Source organism: Sebastes umbrosus, chromosome 16 (genome assembly GCF_015220745.1).
Source record: "Sebastes umbrosus isolate fSebUmb1 chromosome 16, fSebUmb1.pri, whole genome shotgun sequence".
Lineage (NCBI taxonomy): Eukaryota > Metazoa > Chordata > Actinopteri > Perciformes > Sebastidae > Sebastes > Sebastes umbrosus.
In genome coordinates this window covers 14374004-14396381 of record NC_051284.1, presented here as the reverse complement: position 1 = coordinate 14396381, position 22378 = coordinate 14374004, and the positions used below count along the sequence as shown (strand labels likewise).

Here is a 22378-nt window from a genome sequence, read left to right as displayed (position 1 = left end):
ACCTTTTTATTACATAATAACCTTAATAACATAATAACCTACATGGTTATTTATTACATAATAACCTTAATAACATAATAACCTTCATGGTTATTTATTACATAATAACCTTCATGATTCACAAGCAAATAAACTATTTAATCTTTCTTAACTATTATAGCTATTGTACCACTCCAGCATCCCACTTTCTGCGCAACCTTTGGCAAATTTTGATCTGTGATGATGGCAGATATGTCTCATGAAGTAAAATAATATATTTAATATTTAACCTAATTCCCCTCACTTCATGTTTAATTCTGCATAAGTCATCAAACTACTCACATGCCTTTCCTTTTGTACTTTTGAAATCAGATTTAGTTGAGTTTAGACTTGGCATTTAATCCACATTTGATCTATTATGGAAAAAACATAAGTATAAGAGCAGCATGCACAAACTAACTACTGTTACAAAGGTAACATACCCAGGGGGTATTTAACTTGAGGATTAACAAGGCGATGCCTGAGGCTTTAGGGAAACTCCTGCTAGAGTAGCAGAAACAGGCAAAAAATAAGAGCTCACTAGTTCCACAGACACCAGAGTCTATTGAGTTTATTTGTTTTATCTATGTGTTGACTGACTGGTAGGTGTGTCACTGTCATGTCTTATCTCAGCAACTGATGGGAGGAGTAAAACTCGGGTCCAGTGTGTGTAATAAATAGGATTTCTCAGTCAGCTCAAGTATATTGAATGGACTTGTGGAGAGCAGGTCAGTCCTCTGGAATGAAGTCTGAAGTTAACTGAGTCCTTTTGGTCCTAAAATGGGATTATTTTTGGACTATCACATTGAGCAAAAGTGATTTTTCTTTTTTTTTATTGTCAATTCTGTAATTTAATTAGTGTATTTTGGGACAGTTTGGGGGTTTTTTAGAGACATTTTTAAGTACACTGTGGTGGTGGAAGACTTCTTCATCTTTCAAGTGAATAGAAGCAGTAAAAATGGGAGATGATAGGAAGGGCTCACAGGACAGGAGCGCACTGGATGGGATGGATCAAGATGCGGACCAGGGACCGGACCAGAGAGCAGGGTGTCCGAACCAGGAAGCAGGGTGTCCAGACCAGGGAGCAGGGTGTCCGGACCAGGGATCAGGTTGTCCGGACCAGGGATCAGGTTGTCCGGACCAGAGATCTGGAGGTCCGGACGCTTTGGAGCACATTGAATGCCTCAGCATCCCAAACGGTGACGGCGTATCTGTGGTCACTCCTCGGTTATACAAGAAGCGCTGGCTGATCGTGCTCCTCTTCAGCGCTTATTCTCTGAGCAACGCGTACCAATGGATCCAGTACGGCATCATCAGCAACATCATCATGAGGTTCTACAACGTGGACGCGCTGGCCGTGGACTGGCTGTCCATGATCTACATGCTCATCTACATCCCCTTCATCCTGCCGGTCACCTGGCTGCTGGATAAGACCGGGCTGCGCGTCACTGCGCTGGTTGCCAACGCGCTCAACCTGGCCGGCACGTGGATCAAGGTGGCCAGCGCGCGACCGGACCTGTTCCCTGTGACCATGTTCGGTCAGCTGATCAGCGCCATGGCTCAGGTCTTCATCCTCGGCATGCCAGCCCGCCTGGCCTCGGTGTGGTTCGGAGCGGATGAGGTCTCCACCGCCTGCTCTATTGGAGTGTTTGGGAATCAGGCGAGTTGATGTTTTTGTATGCCACAAGGAAAAGAGTCACTGAAGTAGGAATGAATGAATGAATGAATGACTTTATTTCGAACATAAAAAATAAATAAAAACAGATACAAAATAATAACAAACACAACAAGAGTAATAGTGTCGGAAAAGGAGCACAATGTAAACAATTGCTGTTATTTTACAGCAGGATTTCAACAGTATTAACCTGCTATTGCTAAAAAACAGTGCTTTACTGTTAATACAAAAGAAAACCTGTTAAATTACACTCATAGGCCGTTTTTAACTGAACTATAATGCATTCTTAAAAAACAACATTTTACTGCTGATCAACTGTCTAAAGTATCATCAGTAACAGCTTCATGTAGTTTTTTTTAATTCTGGGACCTGATCTGCACATGTGAGGCTTGTTCATTGTACATGATTGGAAAATCAGTGAATTAGCTTTATTGTTCTTCACTCACATGTTGTTCTGGTTTGCATTCTGTGCTTGTAGCCAGCTAAAGACAGACATTTTGGGAAAAGTGTCAACAAGTCTATTATAGCCTTTTTCCTAACAAGTGCCTTTAATTGTATTTAGTGTGACTATTCCTATGTCTGTAACCTGCTAAGTCTATTCATCTAGGTAAAGAATAATGTTTATTAAAATGTATGTAAAAAATACAACCTAAATAGTGCATTAAAACAAATCAGCAAGATAAAAGAAAGGTGAAAAACAGCTATATAATGTATCTTTAAACAGTAAATTAACTTTACAATATTGTGAAATTAATAAAACAAAACAGTTCAAACTGTATTTTTCATTAACAGTACAAAGCTGTCAATTTCAGCGACAGTATCATAATGTTAATTTTACAGTAATATAAAGGCAACCCTGCTGCCAGTTCTTTACTGTTATTTTACTGGGAAATTCTTAACAGTGTTTAGAAGTAAAACGTATATTTCCCTACCCCTTTCTCACTTCTCCTCTAATAACTCATATATCATAGAAGGATAATATAATATAATATATAAACTATCCCAGATTTATTTACATCCCAAATTACATATATGAACAGCATACCAAGTTTATTTACAACCCACATATCCATCCTGAGTTAAAAAGGTAGATATAAACCAACCCTTAACGCAACCCTAATCACAACTCTTCCTCAACCATATACCTCCCAAAAATATCTTTTCTGTATAGCTTTTTAAAGTGATTTATATTTGTGCTCCGCTTCAGTAGACATCTAGATTCTGTTTGATCTGATTTTGTTTAATTACATTAGTAACCTGAATTATACATAAACTCATGGCTGGATTGACCTCCAATAAGGGAAACCCTCATCCCTCCACCCGAGACCAGAGACCCAGAAACCAACCAGTACACTAAGACAATTGGCGTCTTGGCCAGGACCCCCTTGAAAAACAGATTTTAAATCTCAATGGGACCATCCTGGCTAAATAAATGAAAAAAAAAGAAAAAGAAAAAAGAAACCTAGCCCCAGGTTATGAATTTTATTAAATTCAATAACTTGGATAATAATGCAGGACCTGCCTTAGTTGATATTGCTGCAAATTCTCAAACAAATGTGTAAATAATAAAATAACCAAACACCAAATGAGGTGCAGTGAACCTGGAGGAGTTTGCACTGATACCAAAAAGATCAGAAAACATGCTGATAATGATCCTGGACTTAAGTGTGAGTGATGGGCTATACCCAATACATGAGTTATAGGCCAATCATTCCACAATCCTTATTTATCTCTGCATTAAACTATAGCTTAAATGCCAATGCACCACACGCCATGTTTATTTGGACTTCCAGTAATCTCTAACAACCTGAGTGTCTTTGGTCCTGATGAAAAACCCTCTGCAGACAGTTTGTACAAATTTAGCGTGAACAAATACTTTTACTTTTCATTGCCTGTATAGAGAGGCAGACGGATGCCTTTGTGTGTGTGTGTGTTGCTGATGTGTTACAGCTTATCTACTTAGTCACAGCACCTGCTTACCTTGAAAAAGCTTATCAGGGTTGATGTTTTTTTTCTTATTTGCTGGACTATTCCGAGTGGCTTGTTGAAGCATTGTACCGTCTTCACGTTCAGCCTCCTCTTCAGTGGAGGAAGAAGTGCTCAGGTCCTTTACATAAGTAAAAGTAGCCATACAAAAATGTAGAAACCATTACAAGTACAAGTCCTGCATTCAAAATCCCATTTAAAGGGGAACTACGCCCGTTTTCAAAATGCATACATGTTGCTCCTATGGTCTAAAATAGTCCAAAAAATATTAGTAAACACGAAAAAAAATCCCCAAACTAGAGTGCTAAAACTCACATTTGTGATAGCGTATAGGGTGTGGAGCTGCTCCACAGACAATGAATAAGGAGAGATGTTATAGATGACACTGAGAGCACCCAGGGGGAGTATATGGGAACATTTTCTGTTTCATAATGACAACACTACAATAGAATAAAGCTCATTTGGGTATAAGGGTGCTTTCACATCAAGGACCCGGATCCGAGTACAATTGACCCCAAAGTCCGGTTCATTTGATTAGTGTGAACGCTCCGTACCGTCCTCGGGCACGGTTCGTCGATCCGTACTCGAGTCCACTTGAAAAGGTGGTCTGGAGTACGGTTCATGTGTACTCGGGTACGGTTTGCATCAAGTGTGAAAACCAACCGTACCGAAACACGGAAATGGACCGCTATTTAACGCGAGTAACGTTAGCAGTCAGCGTGTAGTTGTGAAAGGGCAGGCTTTTTTCAACGCCTCCGGTCTCCTCCGAAATCTGTATATGCACGCAGCATGTGCCGATCTCATCCTGTGAACCGCACGGCCATGGGTGACGAAGCTGGAAGGCAGGCGAGAGGGTCCTTAAAATATAGACAATAGTAGGCATTGGGGTCAGCCAATGTTTGTTGTTTTATTTAGCAAATTTAATGGTCTGCCTCCGAAGAATGAGAGCCGCTCAGCAGGCAGAGAGAGAGAGAGACAGCGGGGGGGAAACAGAGTATAGAGTCGGCCCTAAAAAAGAAAACAAATATTCCCTTGTCTATGGAGCAGCTCCAAGCTTTATACTCTATGACATCACTAGTTTGAGACTTATATATACTTCTCTGGTTTCTGGCTTTGAGAGAGAGGAGCTCGCATTCACAAATATTGATTGAACTTTTCTCGGTCGTGGAAATAACATATTGGAGTTCTTAATTTAGGTGGTGTTCCCCTTTAAGTCAAAGTATTGAAGTATTACAGTTTTTCCTCGTTCGCTTTGGCTCTTTTCTCGAATGAGAATTATTTTTTTTCCAAACAATGAGCTCAAATCTCTGAACAATTAGTTTGTTGTTCCCAACAGATTATAATTTCTCATTCATTCAAGCAAATTGCGTGTGTCTTGGCACGTGTGCAAAAGAACACTTGTCTACAGTTTGCACTGTAACCACTTGAACATGTCTTTCTGATCAAAAATGATGAGTTGACTCTCAGTGAAACTGTCGTATTTTTCACAACATATAAACATTCTTTCATAGTTTGAGCCGTCACATGCAAAATGATCTATTCAGTCAGACATACATGTATATTCATTCATAAACATCTAAACATTTTGACCAGTACGGCTCACACGATGACAAAACAACTTTTTATTTTTACAGTTTTTCTCAATCGCTTTGGCTCATTTTACAAACTTTAGAACTTCCCATTCTCTAAACTGTAGGTGCAAATGTCACAACTGTTTCATGGGACATCACAACTCTATTGCACGTCTGCAAAAAGTAGTAACTCACCCAAAACCCTTCATTCATGCTTCAAAACCTAGTCTGGGTGAGTTGCTACCTTTTGCAAACATGCAATAGAGTTGCGATGTCCCATGAAACAGTTGTGACAATTGCACTTACAGTTTACTAGCTATATTTTACATTATTGGGTTTTACAGTTTTTCTCGATTGTTTACACACATTTTCTGAAAGCATGCCTCATACTCTCAGAACTCTACACACAAATCAAAAAACACACACACAATGGGCAAAACCCCTCAATTCTCCTGCAAAATGAAACTTTACATTCAAAACAATGTTATTTCTTCTCAAAATGGTATTTTGTTTTCAAATGACACACACAAACCATCATATGAATAGACATTTATAAGAACCAGTTGAACACTGATGTGCTCAATGTAAAACACTATGATGAATGGAAAACACTTCTTCTCCATTCATCATGATGACTTAGGCCTTTTTTTGTTCAGTGTTACACTTACTACAGACAGTACATACATAAGTGTGTTGTAAAATATTTTAGAATATTGTTTTTATACTCAGAACACACAAATACACGGTAACAAATATATTTTATTTTCCCCACAAAAACAATGTACACAGTGTACATCCCAACCAACACAAAGTTGCACATACAGCGGTCTACATACAAAACAACAGAAGAATTTTACTGTATACAGTTACAGTAAAAAAAAAACGAAAAAAAAAAAATCTGCTGCATCCTCTCTTCTGTTTCGGTCTGGCCACAGCACCTCATCCACATCACAAGCAATGTTTTCCCTGGCCAAGCAGCGGGGGAAATATCGCTTAGCATGTCGAATCCAGCCATGAAAAGCATCAACTGATTGCTAATTGTAACACTGTGTGACAGGTGTTTGCCCATGTGATGAGTCAGTGTGCATAGTAGGGCAATTGACTTTAGAATTTTGAATGACAGTGTGTTCCTTGTGAAAACGAGATTTTCTTCATGAAAATTGTGCCAAATGCAGAGAATTGTGTGTAGTGTTTTGAAAAAAGTGTGTTTTAGAACTGCAATTTGAGTGTAAAGCAGGAATTGTGCTTGTAGTTTAGCATAATTGGTTCAGGGGGTTGGTGCATGAGTTACATGTTGTGGTCATTGTGTGTCAAGTACCAGTATTTGTGTGTAAACAATTGAGAAAAACTGTAATAAGGTACAAAAGAAGAACAAAACTAAGTTCTGCTACACAAAGTTTTATTCATTCTTGTTTCCCTAATCTTCATGTTATTTGTGAAATATTGAATACTTTCTCCTCTTTGGACCTCAAAATTATATTTAGGCTAAATGAAACATCTGAGAAATTTAGACAGGAAATCTGTCTTTGGTGGAACTGCAAAAACACTGATTTTCTGCAGGGAGTCACAAGCCAAAAAGGGGCTAAACCAGGTTTAATCTTCAACAACGCTTTACATTTTATGAGTTCATTATGTAAATCTATGTAGATTGTGTAATGAAAAGTACTCTATCTAATAACTGTATCTATCAGATAGGCTGCCTATTAAAAATAGCCGACAATATTTCCCTCTGAAATGAAGTGAAGTATAATTAAAAAGCAGGATGAAATGGAAATATACAACCAGAAATATGGTTGAAATATCCCTCAATCACTGGAGTTATTTGTTTATTATTTATTTATTTAATTTTATACTTTATTAAGATAATATATGGTACAAAGTCATACATCCTAGCTTAATTGGAATAAAATATGCCTCAATCACAGGAGTTATTTTTATTTTTATTTCATTTTATTTTATTTTATTTTACCTTTTACTTTATTAAGAAAATATATGGTACAAAGTCAGACATCCTAGCTTAACTTGGGTAAAATATCCCTCAATCACGGGAGTCATTTATGTTTTTATTTTATTTTTTACTTTATTAAGAAAATATACAGTATAGTACAAAGTCAGACATCCTAGCTTAATTTGTGTAAAATATGCCTCAATCACAGTAGTTCTTTTTTTTAATTTAATTTAATTTAATTTAATTTAATTTAATTTAATTTAATTTAATTTAATTTAATTTTATTTTATTTTATTTTATTTAATTTTATTTTATCTTTCACTTTATTAAAAAAATACATGGTACAAAGTCAGACATCCTAGCTTAATTTGTGTAAAATATGCCTCAATCACAGTAGTTATTTTTTTTAATTTAATTTAATTTAATTTAATTTAATTTAATTTAATTTAATTTTATTTTATTTAATTTTATTTTATTTTATCTTATCTTTCACTTTATTAAAAAAATACATGGTACAAAGTCAGACATCCTAGACTTCATGTATAGTCAAAAAAGACAAAACAAATCGGACTAAAATAAATATTAGAGATGGAGAAAAAGAAACAAAGATAGAGAGAAAAAAAAGACAGCATTTTAAAATGATATACCAGACAAATCACTTTGTTATAATACTGTATGGTAGCCAAACTTTACTGCGTTAAAGTGATGGAATCTATTTATAATCTTTTAAAGAGGGGGATGACTTTAGTTATTTGTTAGGAGGGTGGCAACCAAATGGGAGGTGACGTGCACAACTTCTTCTGCTGGTTCAGTTCACAAAGGTAAGTCAGTTTAGCAACCAGGTAAATCAATGGTGCCGTCTTCCAGGTAAACTACTGTTCTTTACACATTTCTGCATTTTTGTGCTTAGACATCATAATCTCAGAGTACTGGAGGTTTTAGTATGTTTACAACTCGTGTGTTCATATCTGGTTACTTTCAGGAAGTGGAGTATGATCGTAATGAGATGTTTCAGATATGAGTCTGGGATTGTTTTACTATCGCTTTATCTGCTGCTGTGGTTTAAGCGGTTTATTGCGCTGTTTTTATGGAGAATGCCAACAAGGCAATCTCGGTTAATCGACTTTGCCTTCCACCCGATATCTAAACGCTGATACTGAATCATGATCTGATTTCATCTTGACGTCCCGCTGCCAGGCTGCTTCCTTAAAGACGCCTGGGATTAGTGAAACATGAAGCTGCAGTTTATCATGGAGAGAGTTTCTCCTTTTCTTCCCTTCACTCCTTCCATTCATGGATCTGCTCCATGCAGGCGCCCAGAGGTGGTGCAGCTGGAGGCTGGAGACAGCAGAGGCACTATATATACTGCCATCGGAAATTTACCAGAGGTGCTCTGAGAACCCATTTAATACTTTATTACTACTGTAATGTTATTTATTTCAGTTGTTTTATTTTTCAATTTAAATATATTAGAGCCAAAAATTAAATGAATATTCCCTATTTTCATTACAATGACCTAAGTCTACTTTTATGTTTTGGATACCTAAAAGCATGAAGCTAAACTTTTCTAAAAACAATGAGACACATAAAAGTAAGGATAATCTATAACCATAGATAGATAGATAATATATTTTAGTGAAATTGGATGCTCATTAGGGCTGCAACCATCAATTATTTCCATTATCAATTAAAGCAGCAGTGGGTAGAAATGGAGCAAATACAACTTAAAGGGACTGTTTGTAAGAATCAGAAATTCTTGTTAACAGCGACACCTGTGGCCGTTAAGTCAACGAAAGTAAGCGTCGGGCTCGCGCTTTGCTCGCTCTAAATAGACATGAACGAGCATCGCTCAAAACAATGAGGCGACACACGTCAGCTAAAACACTATCACTCTATCACACTAATGTTAGCTGACCAGACTACTAGTGTTGGCTTTTCCTGCTTCAGCCTTCCAACCGCGGTCGGAGGGAACAGGGGAGACACCGGCACCCGGTCGGAGACGATAACGTTTCTCGCTGTGGAGCTCCGTCACTTCACAAGACACGGAAACCTCTTTTGGTCTGGAGGAGCTGCAGTAGTTTCTGCACAAACGTCCACTGTACATTCACTAGATATTATCAGAGCTGCGAAGTCTTCTGCAGTGTGTAGTGTGCGCGCGTGCACGTGAGGCGGAGCGAGCTGAGTGAAGGCAAGCAGGCAGGCAGAGGAGCAGAGGAGCAGAGACTCCAGTCTTGGAGACCAAAGCTACGGTCTCCACCGCGTCCTCTGACCGTGGCCAACACTGTTTTGCAAGACGGGCTTCACTAGACATAACTTTGCGGTTTTGGTGCTTCCGTGTAGTTTGTGTTGGAGTCTTGTCTGAACAGCGTAGCCACATGGGACACCGACCCGGGTGATTTATACATGGAAGAAGTTACAAACAGTCCCATTTAAAAAAGTTATATATTTGTATAAAACGGTCACTATATCCTGAAAAAATCATGTGCCTCTGTGTCCTACGGTGCTCTTAATGGCAAATGCAAGATTTTACAGACCGGAGGAAACACCCAATCAGAGCCGAGCTGGAGCCTGCTGTCCAGCTGCCATCTATGAGAGCCACAAATCAACCCCTCGTGAACTCCGATGAAATGGTCAAACTAGGCAGCGCTGATTAATAAATGTTCTGTTACTGTAATGCCTATTTCTCCCCTAAAATGTTTCCAGAATCATCTTGTAGTGTACTGTTTAGTGTAAAATGAGAAAGTTTGTGACCCGACAGCCATGTTGAGATTAGTTGAGGAAATACCAAACACCGCCCACCAGCCGGAGCACAGCCAATAGGAACGCTCTCTCTCTCTCTGAAATGACCTGTGATTGGCCAAAGTCTCCCGTCACAGACTAGATTTTTTAAAGCCTGAAAACAGAGCCATGAGGAGGTTCAGCAGTCTAGTTATCTCTCAGAACACTTGAATTACAATATGCTGAAAGGTTATTATGGATTTTTTGCCCAATTATGCCAAAAATATACTGATATACCCCCCACTTTAATCTCCCACTGAGAAATACATCTCTGAGTAAAACTAGAATTACCGCCTCGCGGTTGTACGCCTCCGCCAACCAGTCAAGTTGCAGTTCACATCCATGTCTGTCCTAAATGTCATCACGTCATCATTTGATCCTGTTAGACATTTGTGTGAAATTGTCATAATTAGATGATGAGTTCTTGAGTTATGGCCAAAAACAGGTTTTGTTAGGTCACAGTGACCTTTGACCTTTGTAATACAAATTCTCATCAGTTCATCCTTGCATCCAAGTTTCCACTATGGTTGATTACTATAAACTCACTATTTAGTATATCAAACTCAGATGCCATAACCTTCTGGTTACAGTATGTTCCATTTCAGACAAGTGTAGACATTAATATAAGAGTTTAAACTCTGTGAAAATGTCCATGAGGCCAAATGACTGAATGACCTCATCTTATCATTTCATCTCACCATAGTGACACAGGACAGGGATATGGCAGAGCATTTAAAACCCAGTGTCTTTGAGTACACACACACTGTGCATTTATTACAAAGCCAGCATAACAAAACATGTGTTAGTGCTAATACTTTCTGACTGCACTGTGTGTCTAACCAACTTTTTAAATGATCCAGTTTCAGGTCTGCCTGTATGGTAGCGCCCAAGACAGATCCTATTTATGAACCACAAACACTGTACTTGAACATCTGGTCTTCAAACACTGGGATACTGCCGTCTCGTGTTTGAGCATGAGTAACCTACACAAGTGTTGAACTTGTTTTTATAGTGGAGTAATACAAGAGGTGTTCCTACAGGTTGAGAATCTACTGTTGATGTTTAAAGACGTAGTCTCATATATTGATGAGATGGGGTGATACGTATACTTTGCTGCATTTTTAGGTCTATAGTTTCACTTATTTACATAAGGCTGCAAGTACACAATCTTACTTTGCATTGTATGTTTGCTGACTACAAACATGAGGCAGTAGTTTCATGCTTGTTCATTGTTTTCATTTTGACAGGTTTGGCACCCTCCATGGACTTTAGCTCCTGTGTACACGTCTATATGTGTGACTGTCATGTGCCTAACCATATATTCCCACTCACCGCCTGCTATCAAGTGTTAGTTGATGCTATATGACATATGCATAAACTGGAAGGAGGAGTTTGAAATGAGAAGAAAAACTCACAAAAGAAATCCATCACATGACTAAGGAGGTGTCAAAGGTCAGTCATATATGTAACTGTTGGCTGGGATCAGAGCTTTCCAAAGTTGCTCATTATAGCTACACTCCAGATCCACCTCGGCTAAATCAGAAGGACTGATAAGCAGAAATCGCCAATTTAGGCAGAGCTGGCGAGCTTGTTTAAGATCAGCAGTATATAGGCTACCTGCTGGGTGAGAGGGGAGAGTCAGGTAAACTGTTGAAAGAGCGCAAACACAAGGAGAAATGTTTGCTCTTCCCTCCAGCTGTTGAATGCCACAGAAGCCCGAAGTTTCAGTGGGAGCAACATGATCTCTCAGGATGAATTCCCACACGAGTGGATGAATGGTGTTGGCGAAGATAGAGGCAACGGCTGGTCTCCAACTAGAAGAAAGGGAACCAGTTTGGGGGAATACAGCCAACTGTCTCTGGGAGACAGCAGCGACACCTCAGAGCCTTCGGCCCTGGACACTGCACCGCTCTTCCCACTGATGGAGACAAAGTTGTACAAGCGGCGGTGGCTCATGCTGTTCGTCTTCAGCGCTTTCTCCATGAGCAACAGCTTCATGTGGCTGCAGTACGGCATCATCGGCGACATCTTCATGCGCTTCTACAACGTCGGCTCACTGGCCATTGACTGGCTCTCCATGCTCTACTTCCTCACCTACATCCTCGTCGTCCTGCCTGTCATGTGGGCGCTCGACAACCGGGGCATCAGGGAGGTCATGGTGGTGGCCGCAGCCTTCAACTGCATCGGGGCCTGGATCAAGACGGGCACAGCCGACCCCGACGCGTTTGCCATGACCGTCTTCGGACAGTTTGTGTGTTCGGTGGCCGCTATGTTACTGGGCATCCCGTCCAGACTTGCGTCTCTGTGGTTTGGGGAGCAGGAGGTCTCCACCGCCTGTTCCATTGCTGTTTTGGGAAACCAGGTGTGTCTCTGTTTGCCTTTCGGTTTGCCTCAGTCTGTTCCTGTGAATTCTGTTTCCTCCTTCTTGACTCAGCAGGTTTAACAAAGTGAATCACTCTCTTGTGGCTGCTTCAGCTTCAACAGTGAAACGGATCTCAGAAAAGCGATGCATGTTAACTTGCAGAGCCAAGCACTTGGTTGAAATTACCTCAGGATTTCGTGACTGCCTATGTTATGGCATATGGTATATGATAAGTTGAGGAATCAAGTTGATGTTATCATGGCAGCTGTGAAAGTATTAGCTCATAGTTTACTTTTAGGTTATTTTGCAAATGTTCAATGATGCTTTTTATTTATTTTCTTAACCCTCTGAGACCAACAACAGACACATTTTGTCAATACAGGGGAGGGGGGAGATAGCAGGTCAACAGGTTATGTCTCATAAGATTTGGTGCTAAATGTAACCATTTTTTATTACTTGAGAATTGATAGAAAAAATAAGATCAATAATCCCTCCAAAATACCACATTAAGACACCAAGATCTTGAGGAACACCATAGAAAAATCCATTCTGTGATCTGGTATCAAAAACTTTTGACATTTTTAGATTTCTGCAAGAATGCATTTTTTGGCGATTGGATGGCGAGCACTTCTGTTCTGGAAACTGCTCAGAAGCCCCGTTATTGTCAATCTACCTAGGAAAGCAACCCATCCTCTGAATGCTCTAGGTCTTTAGTTTGTGGTTGTAAAGTTTCATGAGGCTGTGATTATCCTAGAGGTCACAACAGGTCATTTTATACAGTGAGGTCAAGTTTCAAAAACTGGTCTCACTACAATGAAATGGCTACTATGGGGACTAACATCATCACACATGAATACAATGGGATCCACAAGAGTCATTGGATCCACAAGAGTCTCAGCTTTACAGTGATACCCAATTTATGCATTTCCAAGACTGTTTAGGGACCCCAGTATGCAGAAATATTAAAATTCACCTTTTTAGTATAGGCGAAAATAACACATTTATACTACATGCAAAAAACTGCATTGTATTTGCCCCAAACTGCATGTGATTATCATAAACAAGGCATGTCTGTAAAGGGGAGACTCGTGGGTACCCATAGAACCCATTTTCATTCATATGTCTTGAGGTCAGAGGTCAAGGGACCCCTTTGAAAATGGCCATGCCGGTTTTTCTTCGCCAAAATTACCCCAACTTTGGAGCGTTATTTAGCCTGCATTGCAACAAGCTGACATGTGTGGTACCATTGGATTCCTTAGGTTTAGCTTCACTCTAGCTCTAAAACTGAACCTGCTACAGCCTCTGAAAGACAGTAAAGTCGATCGGGATTGACCGAATAAGTTCACAGGCTCGGGGTAATTAACTGTACAATGAGATTACTCATTACTACTTGCTAGGTCGTCTGAAGCTTGAGGTAAAGTAAAACCTAAGCATGTCATGGTTCATGTCACTTTCACCTTACAAGACCAAAACAATTGTTGTTTGGCTCTAAATCATTCTTTCTGTACAAGCCAATAAAAACAGTGAATGGCATAACAGTCCTTATGTACTGGGCTATATATGGATGCCTTGTGATCACACCTCAACCTTTAACCCTCTACGTAAACATAAACAATCAAAAGACGTCTGACCCCTCTGATGCTCTTGAACCTGTAAACCTAAACTGTTTTTTCTTCAATTGAAGTGTGTCCTCTCACCTACTTTAGACCAAACACTGCATACCGGCCATTGTCACGCATGTTCTTGTTTTGTGCTTATGTCCCGCTCCCCGCTGCTAAAGATAAGAGGACACATTGTTGTTGATGTTTACTTTCTCACCACGACTTTATTCCTTTGGCTTCGGGCCCTAAACCTGATGTTTCTAAGTTTTCATGCTGAAGTAGTTCACATATCCCCTTGGACGTTTAGAAGTAGTTCACATTAAGAAAGTAGGCCTTTGAAGATCAAACAGTTTGTGTGCCAAAAGTAACTTCATAAGACATCCTTGATTTGCACCAATTGAGAATAAGCTTGTTTTGCATTTTTGACAAGTTATCAAGACTCTACTTATCCAAAAGGCACAAAAATGAGGGATAAAATCGGTTCTTTGCTCCGGATATGTGACAGTGATTAAACAGAGATGACTCCAATTACTGTGTTGTACGGATCTCTAGCAAAAGGACCACAAGTTAAAGGAACAGTGTGTGACATATATTTAAATTGATATTATAGGAATATAATATTCATAACTATTTTTTCATGAATCACCTGAAACTAAGAATTGTTTTGTTTTCGTTAGCTAAGAATGAGTCCTTCATATCTACATAGGGAGCGGGTCCTCTTCATGGAGTCTGCCATGTTGCTCCACCATGTTTCTTCAGTAGCCCAGAACGGACAAACCAAACACTGGCTGTAGAGAGAGCCTTTCACGTTTTTACGTTACCTGAAGGCCTCCATAGTTCACACTTGGGAAACTACACTAATGTGAGCCACAGAGTGCAAAACCGTGGTGCCGCCAGTCGACGTCTGACTTCCGTTGCTCCTAAAGTAGCGTTATTAACAAGGCGAACAGCGTAATCACGGTTTTTCACTCAGCGGCTCACATTACCGCAGTATTGAAAAGGGAGGAGTGAGCGGAGGGGTACTCAGTTGGTTGCAATCTGCAACCACACCACTAGATGTTACCAAATCCTACACAATATCCCTTTAAATGAATAATTCTTCAAGTGGCAAAGTACATGTCCCTCTAAATATGACCCCTTACATTAGCTGCACTTCTTAAAGCAATAGTTTTACATTTTGGGAAATATGCTTATTTGCTTTCCGGTGGAGAGTTAGATGAGATGATCAATACTACTCTCATATTTTTCTGTCCCCAAGTATAAGGTTATAGCCAGCAGCTGGTTAGCTTAGCTTAGCATAAAGAATGGAAACAGGGAAACAGCTAGCCTGTCTTGGTCCAACATAACCCCCCATACAACAGCTAATTGAAGTTTTTATATTTCTTTTTTAGTACGAATTAAACAAACAAGATATAATGTGTTGATTGGTGAACTTTAGAGGTGCCGATTGGTTGGTTTGGTTACATTTGGATAGGGTGCTAACATCGCCTGGCTGTATTTCCCAAAATGTCGAACTGTTCCTTTAACACCCCCCTCTTTGACATATTTTGAATGTAGTCACTACATACGGTAAATGAGCAGCGTATTATTGATATGTTTACAATAGCGGGTAACTATCAAAAGTTCACGTCTAACTGTTAGACGTTAGTTAGACGTGAACTTTTGTTGCATAATTTGTTTGTCAAGGCAGAGGAAAAACAAACACATTTCTTTATTTCACACCTTTCCCCACTTTTGTAATGATGCTTTAAGTAATGATGTGTACTGAGTGCAGCTGTGTGTGTGTGTGTAGCCGTCAGCTACAGGCGCACGAGTCATTTGTTAAATTTTGTGCCTCTCACCTACAGCTGGGTATCGCCATCGGGTTCCTGCTCCCGCCCATCCTGGTGCCTAATGTGGACGATGTGGAGGAGCTGGCGAGCCACATTAGAATCATGTTCTACATCAGCGCAGGAGTGGCCACCTTCATCTTCATCCTCGTGGTCATTGGTAAGATGCCTATTCACATCCACAGGGTCATAGAGCAGTCAGGGCTCTTTGCTCACTCATGCAATAATAGCCCCTTTCAATGTCATGTAACTCCCACAGTCATGGCTGTGAAAATGTATAAAGCAAAGAGTCATCCTGACAGTTTGTGCTTTCCAGCGGTAGGGACTGTGACAAAGCTGCTACCTCACCTCCTTTGTCCCCCGCAGTAATGCCATTACCACTTTTTAGTTGGCATTGTAATGGTATTTTTAGATGAGAACACAAGTGATTCTCTAATAGGCTGTTTGCAACATCATTGTTTAACACACCATTTCATTCATTTTTATACGGTAGAGCCTCTTATCCCGTTGTCGGGCTCCTCAGGCAGCACTGCTGGACAGCTGAGTCTCCCTGAGATGTGCTTTCTACCGAAAACTCAACAGCATCGCAGTCCACTGGATGAGCAGCTGCAGTAATTGCTGTAATTGTTCACCTTTTGATGAGATGTGTTCAGACACCATGTGAAATACATGCAGGAACCCAGGGAGTCATGGAAGTGTTTTATGAAATCATCTTCCCCGTCAGCTCTGTTAAATCCTCCGTTCACCTCCATGAAGGGCTGAAACTCACCGACAGTCAGAGAAACACGGTGAAGCTTCACCACAGGTTTTTTTTCTGGGAGGTGTTGACCGGGCAACCTGCTAAACCCAGTAGTAACATATGAAATGGTTTACTTACCCATAATGTAGTGTTACTGCATTCAAAGACATTGGAAATGTTACTCATCCCAGACAATTTCAACCTACCATCAAAATAATAAAACCCATTAATAGGTACTATGTTAACTGGAAAAAAACACAACAATAACAACCACTATTATATTGATATAGCATGTATTGCTTCAACATTATTATTACTTTATTAGCTGCAAATTGCTATGTGGACACTCTAATTTTTGCATCAAGGGTGTGGTAATAATCTTGATTATATCAGATCAGGTATAAAAGCCAATCAAGAGACAGGCATTACAAATTAGTATGTAGTACCTATGTGGCATTAGTCTAAAGTAGGGCTGTCCTCCAAGAAATTCTTGCTTAAAGGCAGATACTACTGAGTTTGAGAATATGATTATATTAAGTGAATATGGCTAAAAATGTGATCTTATTGAACATGCGAGTGTCCCTCTCAGTGGCCTGTCAATTAGAGTTGGTACTAGGGCTGTCCTCGACCAAAGAAATTCTTAGTCGACTAACACTCATATGATTTTGACAACAAACTGATTAGTTGATTTAATCCAACAGATCTGTAAAACTGAGTTTCTCCACAAAGAATCATACTTTAAATCTTGTGTTTACCAGAGATGTGCTCATTAGTTTCTTGGAAATAAGTCATTCAACATGAAGAAAGCATAAAAAACGACTAATCGACTAAAGAAATCTTAGTCGATTGAGGCCAAAACGACCTCTTAGTCGACTAATCGACTAAGAGGAGGCAGCCCTAAAAAAAAATGTATTCTTCTTTTCTTTTCTTTTTATTTAGCACTTTTCAAAAGGTACAAATTGGTTTATAGAGACAAGGAATTAATATGAACCTAATTAAAGGTAAGGTGGTAATGATTAGTGTTGGTTTAACTGACTCTTCCTTTGACTTATTATTATTGACTTATTTTGCTTTAACTGTTACTCGTCTGCCTGTCAGTATGACCTTCGGCTTCTACTCCATCAGTGTCTGTACTGGCTGATCAGGGAACAGACGATGCATCATCACAACAAGCTTAATGAAAGAACATACAAATAACCTCCTGAAATATTGTGTGATTGTCTCTTCCAGTGTTTCAGGAGAAACCAGAGATCCCTCCCACGCAGGCCCAGGCTCAGGCCAGGAGCATCTCCCGTGACGATTACTCGTACATGGCTTCTTTCTTGAGGCTGCTGCGCAACAAGCCCTTCATGCTCCTGGTGGTCAGCTACGGTGAGTCCCCTCCTGTTGCCTGTACTTCCACAAACAGCCTCGAGGAACAGGTGACACCTTGTCTCGAGGAACAGATGTTTAGGTGTTTTATTTATACTTCTCCACTGATGTTTATCCAGGGCTGCCACTGATGATGAATCTATTATATATTCATTTGACTATGTCAAGAAAATTGTGAAAATGCCGATCACAAGTTCTGAGAGTCCAAGATGACATCTTTAGATTGCTTGTTTTGTCTGATCAACAATCCAAAACCCAGAGATATTTAAGTCACAATGATATCAAACAGAGAAAAGCAGGAAAACATCACATTTGAGAGGCTAGAACTAGTATATGTTTGCTGTTTTTCCTTGATTATATTAGTGATTAATCAAATATCTGAATTGTTGTAAGCTGATTCACTTACATCAAAGATCCTTACATGACCAAAATTAGTTGGAATACTCTCTAACTCTCCAAAAATACAAATTTGAGCATGCTGTAGGTTCATAGGAAGGTCACATAAAAATGATATCATAAAGATAGCAGAGGAGGAAGTCCAGATCTGTGTCTTCTTCACATGCGTCTGTGTCATAATGGCGTCTGGATGACATCATTGCGACATGCAGGTCATCCTCCAACATCTCACTTTTATCACACATCCAGAGGAGGAAGTTGTTGCAATATGGAGGTGAAACGTAGAGATGTAAAAGCCTCAAAATAGATGTCTGCAGTTGAAGCTGCCACTTTCATATTTGTGGAAACTCACCGTCTTTATCAGCTGCAGATATGAGGATGTGTCATCATAACAACACATAAACTTCCACTGCACTGCGTAATGTGTGATATTGATTTAATGGTCTTTTGAGATGTCACATTTGTTTGCTCAAAGGTCGCTATCTAATGAAGGCAATGTTAATGATTGACAGTGTGAAGCACATTAAAATGTGTTAGTCTACCTTTAATGTGCCTGAACAGGATTTTAAGGTTAATTTGTGTCTTTGTGCTCCATAAACTTAAATGTTATTAGCCAAGTAGTGAAAAAGTCTGAAGGCTATAAAGGACTTGATGTGCGAAGTTGTCAGCTGTGTGTTTTAGGGGGCATCTTGAGGTCCCATCTGCACCCTCTTCTTTCCCTACAGGTCTTCTCAAAATAGACAAACACTGATTTCTGTTTGTTGTCTGCAGGGCTGAACGTTGGCTGTTTCTACTCTATTTCCACGCTGTTGAATCGGATGATCATTGAACACTATCCAGTAAGTCCCAGTGCGTCTGCTCCACAATATGCTACTGCCTCATATACTTTATTTACCACCAGACAAGGGTTGTGTCTAGAAGGTAACCCACAAGTTGCGAAAACGTGCAAAAACTCTTGCGAGACTCGCTGCCCGACGACCTATCCTAACCTTAATCATTTGAGGTTAATGCCTAGCCTTAACCATTCAAGGTTAAACCATTTGATGTTTATCCATAACCTTAATCATTCAAGGGTAATGCCTAACCGTAATCATTCAAGGTTAAACCATTTGATGTTTATCCATAACCTTAATCATTCAAGGGTAATGCCTAACCGTAATCATTCAAGGTTAAACCATTTGAGGTTAATGCCTAATGTACTGTTCTCTGTATGTGTTTTACTTCCAAAGTATTAACATAAATAAACAGCCAGCCAAACTCCTTTTCAAGAGCCAGGAAGTGGGCGTGCTTGCTCCTTTAATGACTTCTTTCACAGCAGGTCAAGTCAGGATGACACATTGAATTGGAGTGAAACTAGAAAAGAAAATACAAAAGATGTACTTAATGAACTGCTATTACAAAAACAGGTAAATATAAATAACCTACCATTAACTTGTGAATGTCAATAGGTATATAACAGGTAAGTATAAGCAGTAAAGTTGTCTTATGAGCATTAACACATAAAGTTATTATATTTCTACAATCTTAGAAAAATGCCCATCAAAGTCATTAATATCAATTCTCAAGCATGTAAAGAACATATATTACTTACAGCCATTGCTTTCTGAGGGATTCATATGCAGGGTTACACTGGATTCAACATGAGAAACTATACAACTGCACCCATGTTCTTTCTCTGTTTTCAGGTCTCCTCTATACTTCCTACTTCATGTTACCCGCTTCCTGTTTACACTATCTTTCCAGCCTTCAAAATATAGCTCAACAATCTTTTCTGAGAATAACAATACAAACACATTTTTAACAGTCAACTTGGTCTTTTCAGCATTTTAAATGCACTCAGGGCAGAACACCTAACCTTAACCATTTGAGGTCAATGCCTAACCTGAAGGCCCAGACACACCAACCCGACATCAAAGAAGCGGTGATGAAGGCCGACTGTTGCGTCGCCTCACGTCGCCTTTGTCTTGGCCAAAAAGTTGCTATCTAACACATCGCAAAGACTACAGCCGACGGCCAGTTAGCCCGTAGGTCTACGCCTGCATGAGAGGAAATAACTCTCCCAACCAGCAGGTGGCGGTAGTCTGTATTCGGCATTCAAAAAGGGAAAAATGAAGACCGAGGACTGGGGATACACAAGCCGTTGTTATGATACGTACATGAAACGAAGAGGCGTCTGCCGACCATTTTCACACCACTCTCACTCACCACTTAGCTTCATTCCAGATGGCGATGTCGTTGTGAAAATATCCGTGTATTGGAACGATCAGATGAGATGAAAATGAAAAATGAGAAGAGCCTTCTGTGTGTCCTCTTGACTTTACTCGTTGGCTTGCTTTCCTCATGTCCGTTTCTCTTCTCGGGCATTGATTCGTCTAAGCTGAACAGCCAATCAGAGTGATTTCTATCACCGACGGGCTCCGCCGCCAATTCAACATGCTGATTTGGCCAAAAAAACTTTGGCTCTGGAGCCAACGATGCGGGACACACCGTAAAAACTAGACTGACGCTCACTGATGGCCCCAAACTTGATGTGTCAGGGTCTTTAATTTAATTTGAGGTCAATGCCTAACCTTAACCATCTCACAAAAGTTTCACAATTTGTGGGTTACCTTCTAGACACAACCCCAAATTAGCTTTTATTTCACTCTGTTTCTTTCTTTCTCCTCTGTTTCTTCCTTCCTGACCTCCTCCACCATTCTTCCCTGCCATATACTCATTGTCAACAGGTCCAGCATGTAGACATTTGTTTGGTTTTCTTTCTCTGACACTGATAACTACAAAGCTGTGAAGCAGATGACCCTGACACAGATAACTAGCATCTGGGAGTCTGATTGTTATTGCTCAGAGCTTCCAGGACCAGATAACTGCAGGGTGGTGGGAAATGTCCAAGATGCCTTTTAATATGGTCTGCAAAACCAGAAATGTCAATGTTTTTCCCCCTCAGGGTGAAGAGGTGAATGCTGGGAGAGTTGGTCTGACTATTGTCGTTGCTGGCATGGCGGGGTCCCTCATATGTGGCATTTGGCTCGATAAGACCAAAACTTACAAGTAAGTTATTTCTATAAAACACTTTGAAGGTGAAAAACAATACCAAACTGATTTTAAATAATGCTTCGAGGCGTTGAGAAGAAGCCAAACTCTCTCTGTAGTTTTCCATCCATCCGCTGACATCAAGATAAGTCCTCTAAACGTGCTACTAAGAGTCTTCAGAAAAAAATAAGTCTGTTGACCTTCATTTGCTTCATGGACATTAGTTGTTTTATTTGCTTTCATTAGCACAGTCTACAAGGTTCCATCAGGAAATCAATGATGACTTAACGTTGACGGTGGTTCTTTAACTGTCAGCTTTGTGAGGCGTCGCTTAGAGCTAAATACTAATGTCAGTATGACAAATGAAGTTGTCAGCACTCACAAATAAGTGTTTAACACTTTTAATGAGGCGTTTCAGCCCTGGGCTTTCACAGAAACGCAGAGGAAAGCCTTCTGCGAGCATGCTCATGATGACAATACTAACATGCTGATGTTCACTGATGTTCACCATCTTAGTTTAGTGTGTTTGCATTCTAACATTTGCTGCAGAGGTCTTATATTATGTGAATGTATGTGGGCTACGTTATGAAGGTTTTCTTCTGTATCATGCATTGTATTCATGTGCTTCTTCTTCATGTCGTTAATCTTTATGATATAGCTGTTGTCATATTCGGGTCCTGGGCATTCAATTTATCAGTTTTATATATTACCCTTCAGCTTGTGATGCTATCTTTGTTGTTTTCTGATTATTTATTGGAGTCACACCTCCTTCGTTAGGAGAGGCCGTTTCGGCGCGGTTCATTCACGGTCCACGGATGGATCCTATCATGCAACTAGAATGGCACTCGGAGAGCGCAGACCTCTGTGCAGCTTGCGCCATCATCCACGTGTATTTTTTGTTTATGTTGAGATCAGCTGTACGTAGCGGAGCAGCGTAAAACACTTCATTCAAACTGGACAGAAACAAAGTAAAACTCACCCAAACCGTCGTCGTTACTCTTTTCCAACAATCACCATCACTGTAATTTAACCGAGTTTAATGTGAAAAAACGCTGAATCTATAGGTGTCCACTC

At 39.9% G+C, this 22378-nt stretch overlaps 1 protein-coding gene across 4 annotated transcripts in view; it reads left to right on the top strand.

Annotated features, from left to right (window-relative positions):
* The first annotated feature begins 716 nt into the window (after nucleotides 1-716).
* The window catches only part of flvcr2a (FLVCR heme transporter 2a), a 30769-nt gene continuing 9107 nt past the window's right edge, over nucleotides 717-22378 (top strand). Inside the window, exons 1-6 of one of the 4 annotated variants that reach the window (XR_005210587.1) lie at nucleotides 8019-8065; nucleotides 11224-12338; nucleotides 15787-15928; nucleotides 17738-17878; nucleotides 19046-19113; nucleotides 21219-21322. Coding sequence is in view for 1 of the 4 variants with exons in the window: in XM_037796761.1 (XP_037652689.1) it covers nucleotides 977-1678; nucleotides 15787-15928; nucleotides 17738-17878; nucleotides 19046-19113; nucleotides 21219-21322 (1157 nt within the window). In the remaining 3 variants the exon portion in view is untranslated. Of the gene's footprint in view, nucleotides 1679-8018; nucleotides 8066-10142; nucleotides 12339-15786; nucleotides 15929-17737; nucleotides 17879-19045; nucleotides 19114-21218; nucleotides 21323-22378 lie in introns of those variants that run through there. The other 3 variants (XR_005210586.1, XM_037796761.1, XR_005210588.1) reach the window with 3 other exon arrangements.